Below are 17,550 nucleotides of genomic sequence, written 5' to 3' on the forward strand. Positions count from 1 at the left end.
TGCTTTGGAGGAGGGGCGAGGGCAAGAGAGAGAGTCAGGGGAAGATGAGGATTGAGAGGACCCTTTGGTCACCCTCGACTGCAGCACCAGTGGTACGCACGAGTGAGGGGAGAGGGGAGGGAGTGGGGTGTGCAGCGGCGAGGAAGTGCACGGTGCTGGGGTTCGGAAAAAACAAGTAGGGTACAGTGGATGCGCTCTGGGGAAGGTTCCAGCAAATTGTCCTTCGCGACAGAATCGTCGTTTCTCGCACTCACACTTTTGGTGTTTTTGCCTCGTCGAAAGAGCGGCTGTGTCTTTCCCCCTGTGTCTGTGCCCGTCACAGTGCGCTTGTCGATGTGCGGTAAGCGATGTATGATGTCAGCGCAAGAGCAGGCACAGCGCTTCGCACAACCGAAGAATAAAACTGAGCCTAAGACAGGTGGAAGGGGGAGAGAAAGGAAAGTGCAAGGATGGGATGCGTGCACGACAGGGGGACGATGTGTTGCAAGGGAAGACGACTTCAAGGTGCACACTTGGTGGAGGCCTCATGTGGATTCATACAACGGTGACACGCAGCGCTCCGCACTCCCTCGTTAGTGCAGTAAGGGAGGTAAAGCGAGATTGACCCTCCAGAGCATAGGAAACACAGAGTGTATCGTCGGCCTTCGTCCATCGCAGCCGCCGAAACAGAAGTTGTCATGCGACCACTGCTGCCATTACATCCACATCCGTACATGCGGGTGTGTGTGTCACTGCTTTACCTGTGCGTGTGTAGCTCAACGCGTAAGCGATGATGGAAGGAGGAGCAACAAGGGATAGAAGCACAATTGTGGCGCGCCAAGAACCTCGTGGCGAATTCAGAGAGTCACACACAGAGGGGAGAGCGGTCAGGGTCCAGCGGCTTGCTGAACACCACTAGTTCCAGCGAAGACCCGCAAGCACTGTGATCCTACTGCTGTGTGGACATGTCGGTACACGTGGGCACCTCAGCGCACGTGTACCGCTAAGTTACTCCTGCACGCCCCTTTGATGCCCTCCCGCTTCCTCATAAAGCAAGGTGGGGAGACTGCCAGAAAGCAAAACGAGCTGCAGGGCTGAGTGAGGGAGTGAGGGGGGGGGGGTGAGGTGGGTATGTGCTGAGCGCTGCGCTACAATTGCATGAGTCCTAAGCTTATCAGTCGCACACTCCACCCATCCACGCGCCTCTTACCGGCCGCCAAGCGACATGTTATTGTCGCTTACCCGTCACTTGTCAATGCGCAAGCGCTTGTACGCCTCCTCTTGCTCTCTCTCCAGCTCACGCTGCCGATCGCCAAATATGTCGTAGTCTGGAGGTGGCTTCGGCGTTACAAAGCATTCGTAGTGGTCATCGCCCGAGATGCACACACCTGGCTGCCGCATCGCTGGCGTGCACTGCTCGGCGCGCTCGAACCCCCATAGATACATGCAGATATTCCGTGTAACCCACCGCCTGCGGCTCAACTCGGTGAACAGGCCATAATGCGGTCCCACCATGGAGCACCCCGCCACCCACGGCATTAGCCTCTCTTGTACAAACGGCAGCACGCGGTTCCACAGCGCTGGACAGAGACGCAGTACCCACGGCAGCGTGTCGATGTTCTGGGAAAGCCATGAGTGCACCACATTGGTAGAGTAGAGCTGGCACACAGCAACCTTCTTGTCCACCCTCCTGGCATGGTAGAGGATTCCGCTGTGGAAGGAAATAAGGGTGGTCTGATCGTGCATGTAGTCTGAGTAGCGGCGGTAGAGGTCGAGCACCTTGTCTGTGCACAGGTACGCTCGCTTCAACTCCTTCACTTCAATCAGCATGCGCATGTTGTTGTCACGGCAGAATAATATGGCTTCCTCCAGTGTTGGAACGCGAATCTTCTCCGTGGGGTCGGCCATGAATCTGCACTGCCGCAGCTCAAACAGCGTCAGCTCATCGATGCGGCGCATCGGTGGGACGCCACGGAGGTGGCCGCTGGCGAATGCGTCGTGAAAGAGGACGACTTCGTTGTCTTTGGTGAGGCGAGCGTCGCACTCGATACCGCCACACCCGTGTGCGGCGGCGTACCGGAACGCCTCCAGTGTATTCTCCGGTATCCCCGTCACACCACGACAACCGCGGTGCCCGAACACCACGCCGCTCCACGGGAGTCGCGACGGGCCCGCGGGTAGCTGAATGTGCCTCAAGTACGACCACCCCAACGCCGCTCCAACACCACTGAGCAAAAGTGCGAACTTCATTGTTCAGCGCGGCAGGGGAGGGAGGAGGGGCCAAGCGGCGAATGTGCCGGCAGACTAGATGCTTGTTAAGGAATGCGCACACACACACACACTCACTCACTCACTCGAGCGTGCGTGTAGAAGGCGGAGATGAGAGACTGCAGTTGCTGTAGCCCTCCGGCGCTCCTGCGTTGTGCCACATGCCATGCACAGGCGGCGGACAGAAGGAAGAGAAAGGGTAGAGTAAGGACAGAGACTAGCGAGGGAGTTCAACGGAAGAAATCAGAAGGCCAAGGAGAAAGCGAGAGCAAGGGGGGTTTCCTGGGAGGAAGGAGGAGGGACGGCATACGCAGAAACAGTGAAGGGAGGCCCAGGCAGCCTACAAGGGGGGAAAGGGACTTGAGCTTGGGCGATGCTAAGCTGTATAATCCCTCCGAATGGAAGCGTATGAGAGGCAGAGCGAGGCACAAGCGAAGGAAAATACCCCCCCTCTCTTCACGTACACGCGGTTCCGAATATCAACATGTTCGGTTTCTGGGCAGCGAGGGGGGAGGGAGGGAGGGGAGGGGTAGAGCGGAAAGCACCCTGAGTGCCTTTACAAGCTCTTCTAGGCCCAACATAAGCTGCTGCTACCGCGCTCTCGTTCTCCTTATCATTTCCTGTTGCAGTGGGTTTCGTTACCGCATGCTCTTCTGTCCGAAGCTCGGCGAGAACACGCACGACGAAGAAGAGGCGCCGCACACGTGCACGCGCGTCGTCGTATGTTGAACGAGTTTGGCATGTTCCTTTTTTTTTGTTCGCTCGGTCGCAGCATTTCCCCTTTCCCCGCCGACACCCATACAGCCCGATGGGGAGGGAACGTGCGCTACGCTGTGACACGTTGTCGCAGTCTGCAGAGGGTGAGTTGGGAGAGGAGGCATCTGTGCTGGGCTTAAACAGCAGCTCAAGAAGGAGAAAAGTTGGCGCACATAAGTGACAGTGCGTATAAGTGCGATAGGCATTCATAGAGACAAAATGCACCAGGAATGCACAACACGCACATCCATATCAAGGAAGTAGCGGCAGCAAGCGCGACACACAGGAAAGCAGGCATTGCAAACAAGGGAGAGCACACGAGTGAGCACTACACACAAGCGAGCACGCGCTAACGGCTCCACTCTCCCCCCACTGCTACATCGCTTTTCCTCCTAGTGGAGAAGTGGCGCCTGTGCATAATGTACGTGGAAACGGTGGTGGATGGGGGTGGTGGCACACCGGCGAGGGTGTGGGTCGTGCCTTTTGAGCGCGCCTTTGACTCTGTGTAAGAGGTGTGGGGGTGTGGGTGGGAAAGGAGGGGCACCGATTAGCGACGAGGAAGCGCAAAATGAGTCGAGGCACCAAACGACAAAGGAGGCGTGAGAAGCAAACAACACACGCCCGCACCTCACAACGCGGTAGTGGCCAGCAGACAAAAGGTGCCGCCGGCAAGAATGTGGTTGGGTCCGCACACACACACACACACACACATGAAAGGGAGTGGACAGGTAGACAGCGACGTGCTGCCCTTCGAGATGAGGGCTCAGAGGGCAAAGCCATCCATGGGAAGGATATCCTGGTGCTTCAGCTCCCGAACCAACAGGTCCTCCAGCTGTAGCATGAAGGGCCTATCAGCTGCCCCAAACCAGCTGACTAGGTCCACACTGTAGTACAGGGTGTGATTGGAGCGCACCCACTTCAGGCACTGCGCCTTTTCACTCGCGAAGAAGCCCGCCTTCACCATCCGCAGTACGTAGTCGGGCATCACGACCGAAGACTTGCCAAAGATGGAGGTGGCTTGCTGCTGAAAGGACTGCACATCCACCTGTAGCTGCATCACGAAGAAGTCGTTCATGCGCTTCTTGGAGAGTTTACTGTACTCTCGCACCAGCACAGCCTGCGCGGCAAAGATGAGACGCTGTAAGAAGACCGATTCGAGAGCCGGGGTAGGCATCGGCACACGCTGTTCGTTGAGAGTCTTCATGCTACCCACAAGCTGCCCCACGTAGGAACTCACCGTCACTTCGTCCTTGCTGCCCTTCAGCTTCGCGATGTTGTTGCAGACGCTCTCCACGGGGAGAATAGCCTGACATAGTCGGTGGATGCACACATGCAGCACCTCGTGCGCCGCTCCGTAGAGCATGCGGCACCGCTGCATGTAGGGCTGCGTCACGGTCACTGGAAGGAGCGGGCTTATTGTCTGGATGGTGGCCTCGTAGAAAAGGATGAGGCTAAGCACCGACTGGCACGCCACTGTGCGGTTGCCAACAGCAAACTGTTGTGCGGCGCTCGTGAGCTCGTTGGATAGACGGCCCCACACGACGGGCGGGAATCGCGAGGTCGACACGCTGGTGCTGCCGACACCGCCGCCGCCGTAGAGATGCCGGTCATGATCCTTCGGTGTGTACTGCCCGTTGACCGCCCCCACCGCACGTTCTCCTGCTGCACGAACCCCAGCTAACACTCGCTGTGCGGTCACGGAGAAGTCGCCCTGATGCTCGATTGGCACACTGCGCGACACCGACACAAAGCTATCCACGACAGTGTAGAAATAGAGGCACAGCAATTCTTCGCACCAGCCAAGGATATCGGCTGCCAAGGGAGGAAACCGCACTGTTATGCGGGCCTGGTACTCGAGGAAAGCGTTGGTGACGGAAATGGCACTGGAAGTGAGGACGGAGGGCGGCATGCCCACTGACGACGCAAGTGTAGCGGTGTTCTGGCTGCCGACAGGCGCACTCAGCGGAGCCGCCTCTACACCAGGCCCTACGTTGTCCGTCGGGGAGGCGAACTCTTCAGAGTCACCGGTGACGTCTGCCGCGCGACCCGTATTCACCGTCGCCCAGTAGGCACCGAAAGTCTGCGTCTGCACAAGGCTGGACGTGTCAGCGGGCTCGAGAATTTTCTGAGTGAGGAACGGGTTTTCCATGAACGGCATCGTCCCTGCAGCGAGGAGGCTGTCATCAACTCCCTGGTGCAGGTAATGCTTCACCTCCTTGACGAAGCTCTTGAAATTGTTCGGGGACAACGGCTTCACCATGCTCAGGGATTGAGGAGAGACAGCGCTAACGGTCCAGTCGTCCTCTGCCATGAAGGCCAGCACTTCGTGGGCCTTAGGTGTCTGGAAGTGCATCTGCATGTGACGCAGCAGCACTGCCTTGGTCTTCGTTCTGGCCGCGGCCTGCTCCGTCTTTTCAAGTCCCAGTACGCCGAACGCTTCTGTCAGCATACTCACCACCACGAACAGATGCAGCACACGGTCTGGGTCAATTGAGGCGAGGCGCACGCTCGAGAGCACCACGGTCAACTTCTCGACCAAGTCACGGCCGGCTCTTTGGCCCATGTCCTGCAGGCGCTGCAGCGCCTGGTTGTGCAAGCCGGCGTATGGTGAGTTGGTGTGGCGCTCCTCCTCATGGAGTCGCACCACGGTAGAGTACAGATACAAGAAATCCATCAACTTGGCAGCCATCTGCCGCACGCCGAGGATGAGGTAGTCAGGGTGTATGTTCTCTGCGATGTCCGCTAGTGGAGCGTTCTCATTCTTCATAAACGACACTTCTGTCAGGGACTTGCAAAGAATCTGAACTGCCGTGCGCCACAGCAGAGTTGCCACTGAGGCGCACGTCTCGGCGGCGCAGCCGAGGTGCTGTGAGGCCTCAAGCGCGTTGCAGTACCTGGGTACAATGAACTTGTTCGTCAAGCAGTCTGCGAGCACCACCTCGATGCAGTCGGTGAGCTTCTTAGAGTTGTCGCGGTACAAGCGCCACTCTGCCATCACAGATTTCATGCAGTAGATTTTCGTCAGCGAGTTCTCCATGTCGATGGAGCCTTCCCGCTTGAGGAAGCCGGCCGCCTCATGCACCTTGCCGCTGGAGATGAGGTTCATCAGCTGAGTTCGCTTATCACACATCGCCTTCATTGCCTCCAGCAGTTGAATGGTCGCCTCCACGTTCTCCTTCGTGCGTTGCTGCGCCAGCAACGCTACCTGCGAAGCAACAGATGTCTTTGACCTGCGAATCGCCGCGCGTGCTTTCTTACAGTCGCTCGAGGTCATGAGCAGGCTGTCGTTGATGTCGCGAATCTTCTCTGTGCCACTCACGAAGGCGTGGTGGTGCGCCAACACTCGCCGCTTGAGTGTTGTGCTGACAGTGTTGCACTTTTGGCGAAGTTCCCGTATCTTTCCCTCCGCCGCCTCGCGCATTACCCGGCCTTCCGTCTCGTCATCAGTGTACGCGAAGTTATCCATGTGCTCGAGTTCAAATTTGGCAGGGTTGTACGTCTTGTCGAAGAACTTCTTGTCCACTCTCTCGTGCACCTGCGCGTCGGTGAGCGGCTCCTCGTCGGAGCTCTCCACATCGCTGACCTCGTCCGCCGCCACGGGTTCTCCCTCGGTGTTGCGCACCTCGGCTCCATATTTCACTTGGAAGAAGCGCCGGATGTCGGCGTGCGACATGACGCCACCGGCCCCTGAGATTGCCTTGAGGCGGTCCACTGGGATTTGCTTCAGCACCGACTTCGTTTTCTTGTAACCGACCTTCACGCCCTTCATCGCCTCCTTCCACGCCGCGGCTAGACTTTCCGTAACGTCCTCCATGCTCCTTTCGCCGCCGGCGTTGCAGCTGTGCAAGCGAAAGACTTCCTGCCGAGTCGGTAGAGCTGATGCTCTGGTCCGAAATGGATGCTCAGGGAGACTCGTGGGCACTACCGATACGAGAGAGGTGCGTCTCCTCCTGTTGTCGAAGACGTGCGCAGTCTCCTCTGTTCTAATTTTTTTCAGTTCGTTTTTCGAGGATTACTTGTTGCTTTCCATTCGCTTGCCTCGGGGCTGTGTGCATGCCTCCCCCTGTGTCGACGGCGTACTCCCTACGCTCGCCGAAACGGCCAGTAGCTGACGATGCAGGAAGAGCAAGGCGGAGGAAGGGAAGGGGAATGGGTGAAAGGGAGACGGGAGAGAAGCATGAGCGGACAGCAGCGTCGGCTGGGACGCAGAGAGACGTGAATGCGCTTTACACACGCCACCAGTTCCACTCTCTCTCACAGCCAGACACACGCGAACAACACACGAGCGAGAGAGCTGTGAGGCGCGCCTAGTCAGCAAAAACTTCAGGAGGGTGCGAGAGAGCAAGAGATGAGAAGCTTACATTGGAGGAGAACGAGGCAGGCATTGACCTCTTTCTCATTTCACTGTTGTTTGCTGGAGCTTACAAGCACACACGCACACACGCACACACACGCGCACACACATACGCTTTTACATCTACATCTACGTCTATGAGTGACATTCTCTACTGTACAAGCAGCAACAGAGCGGTATACACAGTTAACAGCACACCAAACCTGAGCAAAGCTACGAGGAGAACCGTGACGGCTGCAGTGCATCTTGCTGGCGGAGGCGACGGCCCACTTCCAGCTGCTCTTGCTGCTTGTCAAAGCACAGCTGCATGAGTTGCTGAGCGTTACGCAGCTCCTCGAGCTTGTCCATCAAGTCGCGCTCGCGCGCTTGCGTTTCGGCGAGGGAGGCCTCGCTAATGTTCTTGAGCGACTCCACGTTCGCGCACCGCTCACGCAGAGCTGAGGTCTCCGCCTTGTATGCCTGGAGTTGCCCCAGGATGTCGGCCTCCTGTCGACGCAGCGCTTGCACCTCTTTCGTCAGCTCCCTCACTCGCTGCTCGAGACTCTCTACCTCGCGCTGGCACCTGCGCCTCTCCGCAACGGCAGTGGCTAACTCTGCTTGCGCTGCGTCGAGTCGCATGTCCCGAGTCCGTTGGGCTGCCTGATGGTCGTTAGCGACACGCTCGTGGCTCAGCCGCGCCGTCTCGAGCTGTCCGCGCAGAAAGTTTATCTGCTTGTCCATCTCACCGCACCGCAGCTCCGCGGCTTCGCGGGCCGCAACAGCGGCCACCAGGCGCTCGTGCTCTTTAGTGACCCGATCTGCCTCTTGCTTTACCTCGCGGCTTTTTTCGCCCAGCACGCGTTGCAGCGCCGCCACTTCCGCGCGCAGCTCCCGAAGCTCGTCCTCGTTGTGTTTCTGCTCCACAACTCGATCATCCAGCTGACGCTTCAGCTTGTCGAAACTGTGTTGCAAACACCGACGCTCATCCTCGGCAGCGCTCGCATCATTGCTCCGCTTTGCCTCATCAGCAGCTATCCTCTCGCGCAGGGAGGCAGTCTGGCGCTTCTCCATCTCCAACAGTGCTGTCACGCGCTCCAGAGACTCCTTCAAGGCGCGCATGCGCTGGTTTCGGTCGTCGTTGGTGCGTCGCGCCGCCTCTTTAAGGCCAAGAACGCACCGTTCTGCCTCAGCCAGTTCCCCCTGAACACGCGCAACCGCCTCGTGGTGTTCCGCAGCGGCAGCCTCCAGCCGGCGCTGGTGGGCCTCCTCGACGGCTCGAAGCACCGTCTTGTGCTCCAGCTGAAGGCGAACCAGCTGTCGCTCCGTGTCCCTCGCGCCCTCGCAGAGCTCGGCGGCCGTCTTCTGGGCGGCAGACCAACTGTCCTTGGTAACACTTGTGGCGCGGGACACAGTGCCGCGGTGCGCTCGCAAAACAAGGTCGATGCACACCCGCTTCATGTCTATCGCCTCTTCCGCGTATCCCTCAAGCACTAGCGCCTGGGATGCTGCGAGGTGGCGCTGCAGCTCACGGTAGCTGCCCTCTATAGACGCTGCTCTGCGCTGCGCCTCGTGCAGTTGTACTTGCAAAGAGGTCGCAAGCTTCTCGGCAGCCATGGCATCCTTCGTGACGTCGCGGAACGACTCCGCCTGTTGGCGACACATCTCCTCGTAGCGCGCCTTCACTTCGCTGATGCGTGAGTCAAGCGTGTCCTGCGCTCGTCGCAGCGCTTCCTCTGTCTCTGTGAGCTTCTCAGTCAGGTCGACACCTCGCTGGCGATCCTCTTTCTCGCGCTTCGCCGACGCACGCAAACGCTCCTCCATGCGCTCCAGGAGCAACTCCATCTTTGCCTTTTCCTTCTTGTACTTCTCTCGAATCGCGTTGGCGGCGGCCGTCTGGTCCTCCGCGCGCTGAAGCGTCATCACTGTAGCTGCCTTGACTTCCTCCACCTGCTGCAGCGCCTTCTGAACCTCTTCTTTACGCTGCTGATACTTGTGCTCCCGACTATCGAGGGTGTCCGTGAGCGTGGTCACTTGTGCTTGGACCTCCAGCAGCTGCTCCTCGGCGCGTGCCTTGTTCTCTTGAAGCGCGGCCACCTCCGCCACTCGCGCCTCAACAGCCTCTTCCAGACTGCTGATGCGCTGCTGGGCGTTGTCCAGGTGCATGCGGCTAAGCTCCTGTTGATGCTGCAGCTTTTCCAGCAGAACAAGGCTCTTGCCCCTCTCTTCGTTTAGATGCGGAAGTACCGTCGCCTGCTCGCTTCGGAGGCGCTGAATAGTGTCGTCACGCTCGTGGATCGTCTGGCGCAGCTCCTCAGCAGTGCTCTTGGCAAGTGACTCCACGTCCTCGGCGTGGCGCGCAAGGCGCGAGCACTCGGCATCGCGCTGCTCCGCTTCCTCCTTTAGGCGCCGCACCTCCTTCGACCTCTCGTCGATGCAGCGCTGCAGTTGCTCCTGTTGCTGCAAGGCGACACGCAGTTCTATCTCAGCCTTATTAACCCGCTCCTCCGCTGCCGTCAAGGAGAGTTCTAACTTGTCGCGGTGCGACCTCTCTTGCAATACCTCCTTGAAGGTGACTTGCTTGGCCTCCACGCACTCCGTCACCTCCAGACGGAGAGCGGTGATGATGCGGTCTTTTTCGCTCAGCTGCGCCTCCACTCCGGCAAGGGCGGCGGTGCTCGTCTCCGCCGTTCTCCGAATGGCCACCACGCTCTCCTCAGCTCTTTCTCTTGCCGCCTTGAGGTCCAGCTGAGCCCGCTCTGCCTCCTCGATGCGCTGCCGCAGGACCCCCTCGTTCCTCTCGTGCGCGGCTAAGCGTTGCGTAAGCTGCGCAGCCTCTGTCTGCTGCCTGTCGACCTCCCGTCGTAGGCCTTGAATGACCGTTTCCTTTGCCTCGATAGTGTTTTGTAGGCGATTCATCTCGCTCCTCATCTCCTGTCGGGCCTCCGCGACGTGGTAGAGTTCCTTCTCCAACCCTTTCGATCCGCCTGCCTTCTCGCTTAGCTCCGCGCGCGCGAGCTCAAGCCGAGTGCGCAAGTCCTGCACCTCGTTTTCGTGTCGACGCCGCATGTCTTCGACAGCGAATGCATGATCGTGCTGAACTTTCTGTAGCTCCTTTCCGTGGACAAGCTCAGCACGGCGCGTCTCTTCCTCCTTGTCTCGGAGCTGCACTTGCAGACGCTGCACGCCGGTCTGCAGCTCCTCCAGTTTCTGCGATAGACTATGCTCGTCGGCAGTGGTGCGCCGCTGCGCACCTGCCAGCTCCGACTGCGCGCGGTTCAATTGGTGCTGCAGACGGTCACACTCTTCAGCTCGCAAAGCCGCGGTTGCCGTGACGGTGGCCAGCTTCTCACGAAGCTCCGCTTGTGAACGGGTGGCATCCTCGCGAGCGCGGGTTAGTGCGTCAGCGCTGTCGCTGATCATCCGCTCTCGTGCCTCGAGCAGACGACGTGCGCGGTCCGCCTCGTCCTGATATTGCCGCAGCTGCTCCTGCAGTGCGTGGTTTTGCGCCTGTACCCCCTCGTGTGCCTTTTCGGCTACTGCCTTGTAGCGCTCGTGTTGAGCGCAGGTTGCCTGCAACTCCGTTGTCGTCCGCTGGAGCGCTTCCTGCGACCGTGCCAAAGACCGCTCCAGCTCGCCAATGCGCTCAGCAGACTCTAGGTGTGCTCGCCGACACCGCGACATCTCTTCGCGCAGCTCTTTCTCTGTCTGCTGCCTCGTCAAGTCCGCGGTCTCGAGCTGGTGCTTTGCGGTGTCAAGTGCCTTCGTGGTGGTCTGTAGTGAAGCCGCCATCTCCTCCGCATCTTGCTGCGCTTTGCGAAGAGCTTCCTGCGTCGTGCGGTGATCTTTCTCTCTGCTAGAGAAGTCATCTTGCAGTTTCTTCATGTCCTCATTGCGCTGTGCACGCTCGCTAGTCGACTTTGCTTCGAGTGCGGCGACCGCCGATGTGTGCTCGTGAATCGGCATCATATCTTGAATGCGGGCCTGCAGCTGTTGTGCGTGTGACCGAGTTTCACTCAGCGTCTGCGTAGCCATCTCTAACTCGCTCTTGAGGCTGGCGACAGCAACGTTTTGCGCCTCCACCTGCAGCTGGGCTGCCGCCCACCCTTCCTCAGATTTCGTTTTTTGGGCCTGCAGCGCCGCATGGGTGACCTGAGCGTCGGACAATTCGCACTCCAGCCGGCGAGCCTTTGCTGCGGCTTTAGCTGCCGCCGCCGCCTGATCCTCGGCGCGTTCCTCGCTCTCTTGCAGCTGCTTCTTTAGGAACTCCGAGTTTAGCACGAGTTTGCGAACCGCTTCCTCATCACGCGCGGCCTGTGCCTGCGCCTCCTTCAGTTTTCTGTTCTTACTCTGCAGCTGCTCCGAGAGCTGTCGCTGCTTCGCAGCGTTGTCTTTCTCCCTTTGCCCAGCAGCCACCTCTTGATCTTGCAGCTGTCGGAGAAGACGGTGCAGCTGATCATCCTTGCTGTTGATGACCCGCAGGTACTCCTCCAGGAGCTGGTCAACGTGGTCACTCGGCACTGGCCCACTTTTCGGTGCCCCATCGGACACCATAGTGCAGAAGCCCACAACGTCGGGCAGCTGTGACTCGCTGTTATGAGTCAACTTGTCGTCCCGCGCACTGCTTCTCTCTTTCTCGCTCACCCCCTCTCCGCTGCGAACAGAGAGAGAGACGGCGCACAAAGTAGTCGCAACTGATAGAGGAGTAGGGGATGGCCTGGGGGCAGATGAGACACGCAGAGACCAGACGCATCAAGATAAGAGAGGAGTCGACCCAAGTGTGCACCTGCAGTCGATCCTCCACCAAAGAACAAGGGGAGGGCGGGGAGAAAATCGGAGAATAACATGTTGACTACCGACATGCCTATGAGCACTGTGGAAGTAGCGATACAGCTGTGCGCCACAGCTGGGCGACGGAACGCCTCATGACGCCACGACCCAACGCCTACGCTTTGGTACGCACAGACAGCATGGTTAATGTCCGCTCAGCGCCACCCCCTCATTCGGAACTGGCGGAGAAACCTAATCAGCTCGCACCCCCCGCCTAGCAGGAAAGTGGCCCCGTGGTACAACAGCGAGCTAAAATATCGCTCTTTGGCGATACTCGCACAACACGCCGAAGCATCCACCAGCAGAGATGTACCCCATCTTCCAAGAGGCCTCTACGCCCCCCTCACGCCGACTGTAGCACAAGCGCGGACATCGACGTGTGGGACACAAACACAAGCCCAGCAAAAGTAGCCCAAAGGTGTGCACCGTCAGAGCGAGAGACGCACCCACACACGCACACGGGACATGGCAAACACTGGAAAGGCTCTCCCTCCATGGGTGTGACAGGTCAAACCTCGGTCAACATGTGTACCACGCGATGTGGCAAGCTGGACTTCAACTGCTCCCGTGATTCCAGCGACTTGAGCACGAGCATGGCGCGGCTGTGCACTGGCACCACTGCCCTTCCGCTAAGAGCATTGTTCTCCACCAGCTCCTTCAGCGCGTTCGCCACTGCCTTTATCGCCTCGGGGGTGGTCACCCATACTACACAGCGGCTACGATGGTCCTTGAAAGGCGCTAGCAACGCCGCTCTCAGCTGATCCACCGACTCGAAGGGTCCGGTCAGCGTAACGGCAGCGCCGCCGCTGCACTTGGTCACAAAGGCCAGTGAGTCTAGCCCCGTCTCCTCTGCTCGCCAGTGGACCCCGCTCACACCGTTGCGACGGCTGAGCGCCGCTTTCGCCAACCGATTCGAGGTAGAGGCCGCCACTGCACACAAGCACGGGTGTCGCTCGCGCGAGGAGGGGTACTCACTAGGTGAGAGCAGCACCGTAACACCCACCGCCACCAGAACCATCACAATGGCTAGCAGGGCAATGCACCGCCACTTGTAACGCCGAATGAAACCTACAGTCTTCTCTGATAGCCTCTCAAGATTTTGTTGTACCCCCACTCTCGCGGACTGGCTGCGCTGCTCGTTCTTTTTCTCAGCAGTATTCGCGCTACCCCACGACGACTGCGGTGCCTCTGCCGCATCACGTGTGCGACCTCGCTTTGTAGATTTGGAGCAGCTTCTCGTTTTGGGCGTCATCTTGCTCATACACACAGGGATTGCCAACTGCAGTTTCACCAAGAGCCGCTCTCCTTCGCACCCTCTTTGTATTGCCCCTGCCGCGCTGAAAAAGATGCGTGCCGGCTGCGGCGCAGAAGGGCGTCACGTGGAGAGCGAGGCAAACTGGAGAGCGAAAAGGGAAAGAGGAGGAGACAAGGAAAGGGCGGGGAAAGAGAGTCCGTTCGTGCGTCATCAGACGAGTGCATCAAGGGAACGTGCTCAGCAGCTTCGATCTTGAAAACAAGGAGTGACAGCGGCAGGTGCATCAGACGCACATGACCACCGTGTCTCCTGCTCCTCTCGGAGTGTTGAGGGACGTGCAGTTGAGTCGCTTGGGTAGGTGCGTGTAGAAACGCCCCAACACAACTCACCTCAACCGAGCTCCGTGATGCAGGCGGTCGTAAGGAGTGAAGCGTCTCGCTCTTTCAAGTGTGCGTGTGCTCGTTATCTCGCACTGACCATCTTAGGGGAAAGAAGAATGCTCGGGCACTAAGAGTTGAACGAGAGACAGGGCGGAGGAGGAGGGAAGGATTGGTGGCAGTGTTGGTGGTGGGAAACACGACACAAAGGCACCCTCAAGAGATTTGTGTGTTCGCGTGGGTGGGTGCGTTTGTGTGAAGAGGTAGAGGAAAAATAGCGAAGAGGCGCACAGCACAGCACAGAGCGTTACTCACTCGATGTGTGCCTGATTTCGACGCCTCCTAATCACTACTGTAGCCGAGGAAGGCACTTTGAGGCATCGAGCGAGCGCAGTGCGCCTTCTGTCTTGTCACTTGTAGATAGTAGCGGTCTTGAGACTGTCGCCAGTCCCTTGTGGCGCCGTCCCAGATCCTCGATGGCCAGCATTGCTCGTTGTGATGGGGCCCATTGCTCGCTGTGCATGTTGCGAACGAGCTCCATGGCGTAGGCGGAATCATCCTCAGCGTTGCATGCCTCGAGTAGATGCGTGTAGGTATACGGAAGAAAAGGCACCTGCTCTGCCTGCTGCTGCCTGCCAGCTGCGATGGCGGCCTTGGCATTGCCGCTCTCTTGCCGCGCGCGGATCAGCGCCAGGTGGCAAATGCTGTCGAGTAGCATTGTCTTGTGGAAGGCGGCAAAGATGTCCTCCACTTCCCCATAATGCATGCCCTCAACACACGCCGCCAGAGCGCAGCCAACGCCGACCACATCGGGACGTATATTCTCCCGTTTCATCTGCTCCAGCACCTGCAGTGACTGCACCCATGCCCCTGGCTGAATGCACTGTCGCAAAATAGAAGTGAAGTGGCTCACATTCATGGCGACGCCTTCCTGACGCGCCGTGTGCCACAGCTCCACTGCGCGGAACCAGTTATTTGCACTTGGGTCGAGAAGCTCCTGTTGAAGGGCGTACACGTGGCCAAACTGGTGCATCCAGCCTCCGCCGTAGCGCGGGAAGAGCCCCTGACCAGATGTGCGCGGATGCATGAGCAGACTGAAATCAACTAAGAGAAATGGGGGTGGGGGACAGCACGCCCCAACACATGTGGGCTTATGCTCTTCGCGTACCCAGCGCCTACCGGACAGTGCGTTCGTGCAGTTGCAGAGTTTGTGGTGCTGCAGTCAAACTGCCTGTGGACGGTGTAGGTGAGTGTACGGCTGCTCGGCAGAGTGAAAAGTGGAGAACAGATGCGCGTCTGGTCGCACAGCTGCAGAGGACACACACCTGAGACTATCGAGAAGCAGATAAGGGAAAGAGAAGGAGGAGAAAACTGAAGGAAACTGAGAACTTTTAGTATGTCGCAAGCAACGTTAAGGTGGAAGCTAAAGGGGGGATCTAGAAAGTAAGGAGGTCGCATTCCCGACTCCTTTCGGTGCACACTCACACACACAGAGAGAGAGAGAGCAGCGAGGGCAACAGCTACCGGCTTCTTCGACCACCACCCTGTTCCATACGGGCAACACTGCTGAGGCTTCGGTACTGCAGTTCAGTTTTTGTTCTCGTTCTCTCGTTGCTTTGGGAAACCACATAGTGAGATGCGCCCGCTACACACAAACGCTTCCATATACACAAGGAAAGACATAACAAATAAGTTTCTCTCTCAGCCTTCATGGAGATGGCAGCAATAGCACAACCACAATGACGCGGGTATCGCTGGCACAGACAGAAGCGTATGGAACACGTGTTGGTCACTCTGCCTCCGGTGTGGCGAAAACGCGCAGTACCACATCGGGTCGGGTGTGTGTATGTTCGAGTGTGTATGAGTGCTTTCCTAAGCCATCACAGGCGCACACTGACACACGACTTACTTGCTTCGCTGGCGCATGCGACGGCGGCGCAGCTTTAAGCGCTTTATGCGCTTCTTGTGCCACTTGGGGCGCATGCCCCTCGGCCTGCTGACGGTACCCATTTCCTATGCGCGCGTAGAGGTGTGTGTATTGGAGCAGTGGCGCATATATGTGAGAAAGGGCGATGAGCGGTGCGCAAGACCAACGAAAAGAAGAGCAGGTGTGAGGGGAGCAGGAGCTACGAGAGGGAGCATAGCGATAGGCACTCTACGTGCATTCAGTCCTATCACGAATGGCAAGGGAAGCGGGAACGGTGCGTTGGGGCTTCTTTTTCAAGGATAATGCCGCAGGCATGGCTCGTAAGCATTGCGGCAAGCACCTGCATCCACATCGCGTCGCTGTGACGCTCGCCCAAGCTTAGAGCCTCCTTGCCGACCAGTGGCGATGGACAGGTGTGGAGGTCACTCGACCACCTGCGTCACACGCACACGTGAGGGGAAAAAAGGGCATGAACAGGAAGGTGAGGTGAGCGATAACCGTGGCGAAGAGAAGGGGCGTCGGGCGATACGGCAGGTCAGCCTGCCGCCAACCACGTGCGCTTTGACCTCTTTTGTTTGCTCTTCGTTTTTTGAGGACGTAGATGAAAAGGGAAAAAAGGACGACGAAAAAATACACGTGCGGGTGTATTCACCGGAGAGAACGGAGGCAGCAATGCAGGAGAGAGGGAGGCAGAGATCACCAAAGGGACTTTGGCGACGATGATGACGCAGCTGCAGCGCCCTTCTTAACGCTGTCCAGGCACACACACACACGCACACATACACACACATGGACACACCACGGGAGCGGCGCTGAGGCATGCCAACACTGAGAAGGGGTGGCGTAACCTCATCTTATTTGCGCTCTCCACTAGTGAACACACGCACAGCTTCGCGGCTTACTTGCTTCGCTGGCGCATGCGACGGCGGCGCAGCTTTAAGCGCTTTATGCGCTTCTTGTGCCACTTGGGGCGCATGCCCCTCGGCCTGCTGACGGTACCCATGGTAAATCTGTGGAGGAAGGAAAGAGTGAAGTAAAGTCGACGAGAGACCACAAAGGGTAGAGAGACGGGGGATGGAGCAGTTGAGTGGTGAAGACGCATAGGTTAGTGAGTGGCGAGAGAGACAGTGCTGGAGCACACGAGGCGAGCATATGTGACTGGAATACAATGTACCCAATCATCATGGAAAGGGGCAGTCATTTGCAGAGTTATGTAAGGGAAGCTTGCAAAGGTGCGTGCTGCATAGCGAGCGGAACGGCAAAGGAAGGAGAGGGGTGGTGCGGGTATCTCGCCTCCAGACCCAAAGTTACAACGCGAAAAGCGTCACCTTGGTTGCTCACCTACCCCAGCTATTTGTGGACCAGTTCTGTTGCATACTTGACAGCTTTTTTTTTCCTTTGGGGGTGCGGCTATGCACAAGTGAACGAGAAAATCACCGAAAGGGAGACAAAATTACCAAGAGAAAGAGTGGAAAAAGAGTGAAGTGGCCGCCCCGCTGCCCATCCTCCAAGCAGCTGCCCCACACCGATAGCCTCAACACACACGCAAAGTACGCGCAAAAATAAACCCGCAAGGAGGGAATGCGCAGAACGCCACCCCATTGTGTGCTCGGTGTGACTCATGGGCTGCGCACCGAGGTGTAGAGATGAGGGGATCGTGTCTGTGTGTTTTCCTGCGCGCGTGTGGATCACCACAGAGCGGAGGTAGACATACACAGAAGAGCACGTCAAGCGCAGGTACATCCGCACACGTGAGCACACGGACACACGACTTACTTGCTGCGCTGGCGCATGCGACGGCGGCGCAGCTTTAAGCGCTTTATGCGCT

General features: G+C 58.2%; 5 protein-coding genes across 5 annotated transcripts; all 5 read right to left on the reverse strand.

Annotated features, from left to right (window-relative positions):
* Positions 1-1,224: 1,224 nt before the first annotated feature.
* Positions 1,225-2,229, reverse strand: LPMP_242130 (glycerophosphodiester phosphodiesterase, putative; the record flags this gene model as incomplete). Its single annotated transcript, XM_010701250.1, has 1 exon — positions 1,225-2,229. The coding sequence occupies one exon, from the start codon at positions 2,227-2,229 to the stop codon at positions 1,225-1,227; it is 1,005 nt and encodes a 334-aa protein (XP_010699552.1).
* A 1,537-nt stretch (positions 2,230-3,766) lies between these two features.
* LPMP_242140 (hypothetical protein) lies at positions 3,767-6,817 on the reverse strand (the record flags this gene model as incomplete). Its single annotated transcript, XM_010701251.1, has 1 exon — positions 3,767-6,817. One exon carries the CDS (start codon positions 6,815-6,817, stop codon positions 3,767-3,769), a length of 3,051 nt encoding a protein of 1,016 aa, XP_010699553.1.
* A 753-nt stretch (positions 6,818-7,570) lies between these two features.
* LPMP_242150 (basal body component, putative) lies at positions 7,571-11,887 on the reverse strand (the record flags this gene model as incomplete). The annotated part of the gene is made up of 1 exon (XM_010701252.1): positions 7,571-11,887. One exon carries the CDS (start codon positions 11,885-11,887, stop codon positions 7,571-7,573), a length of 4,317 nt encoding a protein of 1,438 aa, XP_010699554.1.
* A 784-nt stretch (positions 11,888-12,671) lies between these two features.
* On the reverse strand, positions 12,672-13,424 carry LPMP_242160 (hypothetical protein; the record flags this gene model as incomplete). The annotated part of the gene is made up of 1 exon (XM_010701253.1): positions 12,672-13,424. One exon carries the CDS (start codon positions 13,422-13,424, stop codon positions 12,672-12,674), a length of 753 nt encoding a protein of 250 aa, XP_010699555.1.
* Positions 13,425-14,144: 720 nt separating this feature from the next.
* LPMP_242170 (hypothetical protein) lies at positions 14,145-14,882 on the reverse strand (the record flags this gene model as incomplete). Its single annotated transcript, XM_010701254.1, has 1 exon — positions 14,145-14,882. One exon carries the CDS (start codon positions 14,880-14,882, stop codon positions 14,145-14,147), a length of 738 nt encoding a protein of 245 aa, XP_010699556.1.
* Positions 14,883-17,550: the final 2,668 nt, after the last annotated feature.

This window comes from Leishmania panamensis, assembly GCF_000755165.1.
Source record: "Leishmania panamensis strain MHOM/PA/94/PSC-1 chromosome 24 sequence".
Lineage (NCBI taxonomy): Eukaryota > Euglenozoa > Kinetoplastea > Trypanosomatida > Trypanosomatidae > Leishmania > Leishmania panamensis.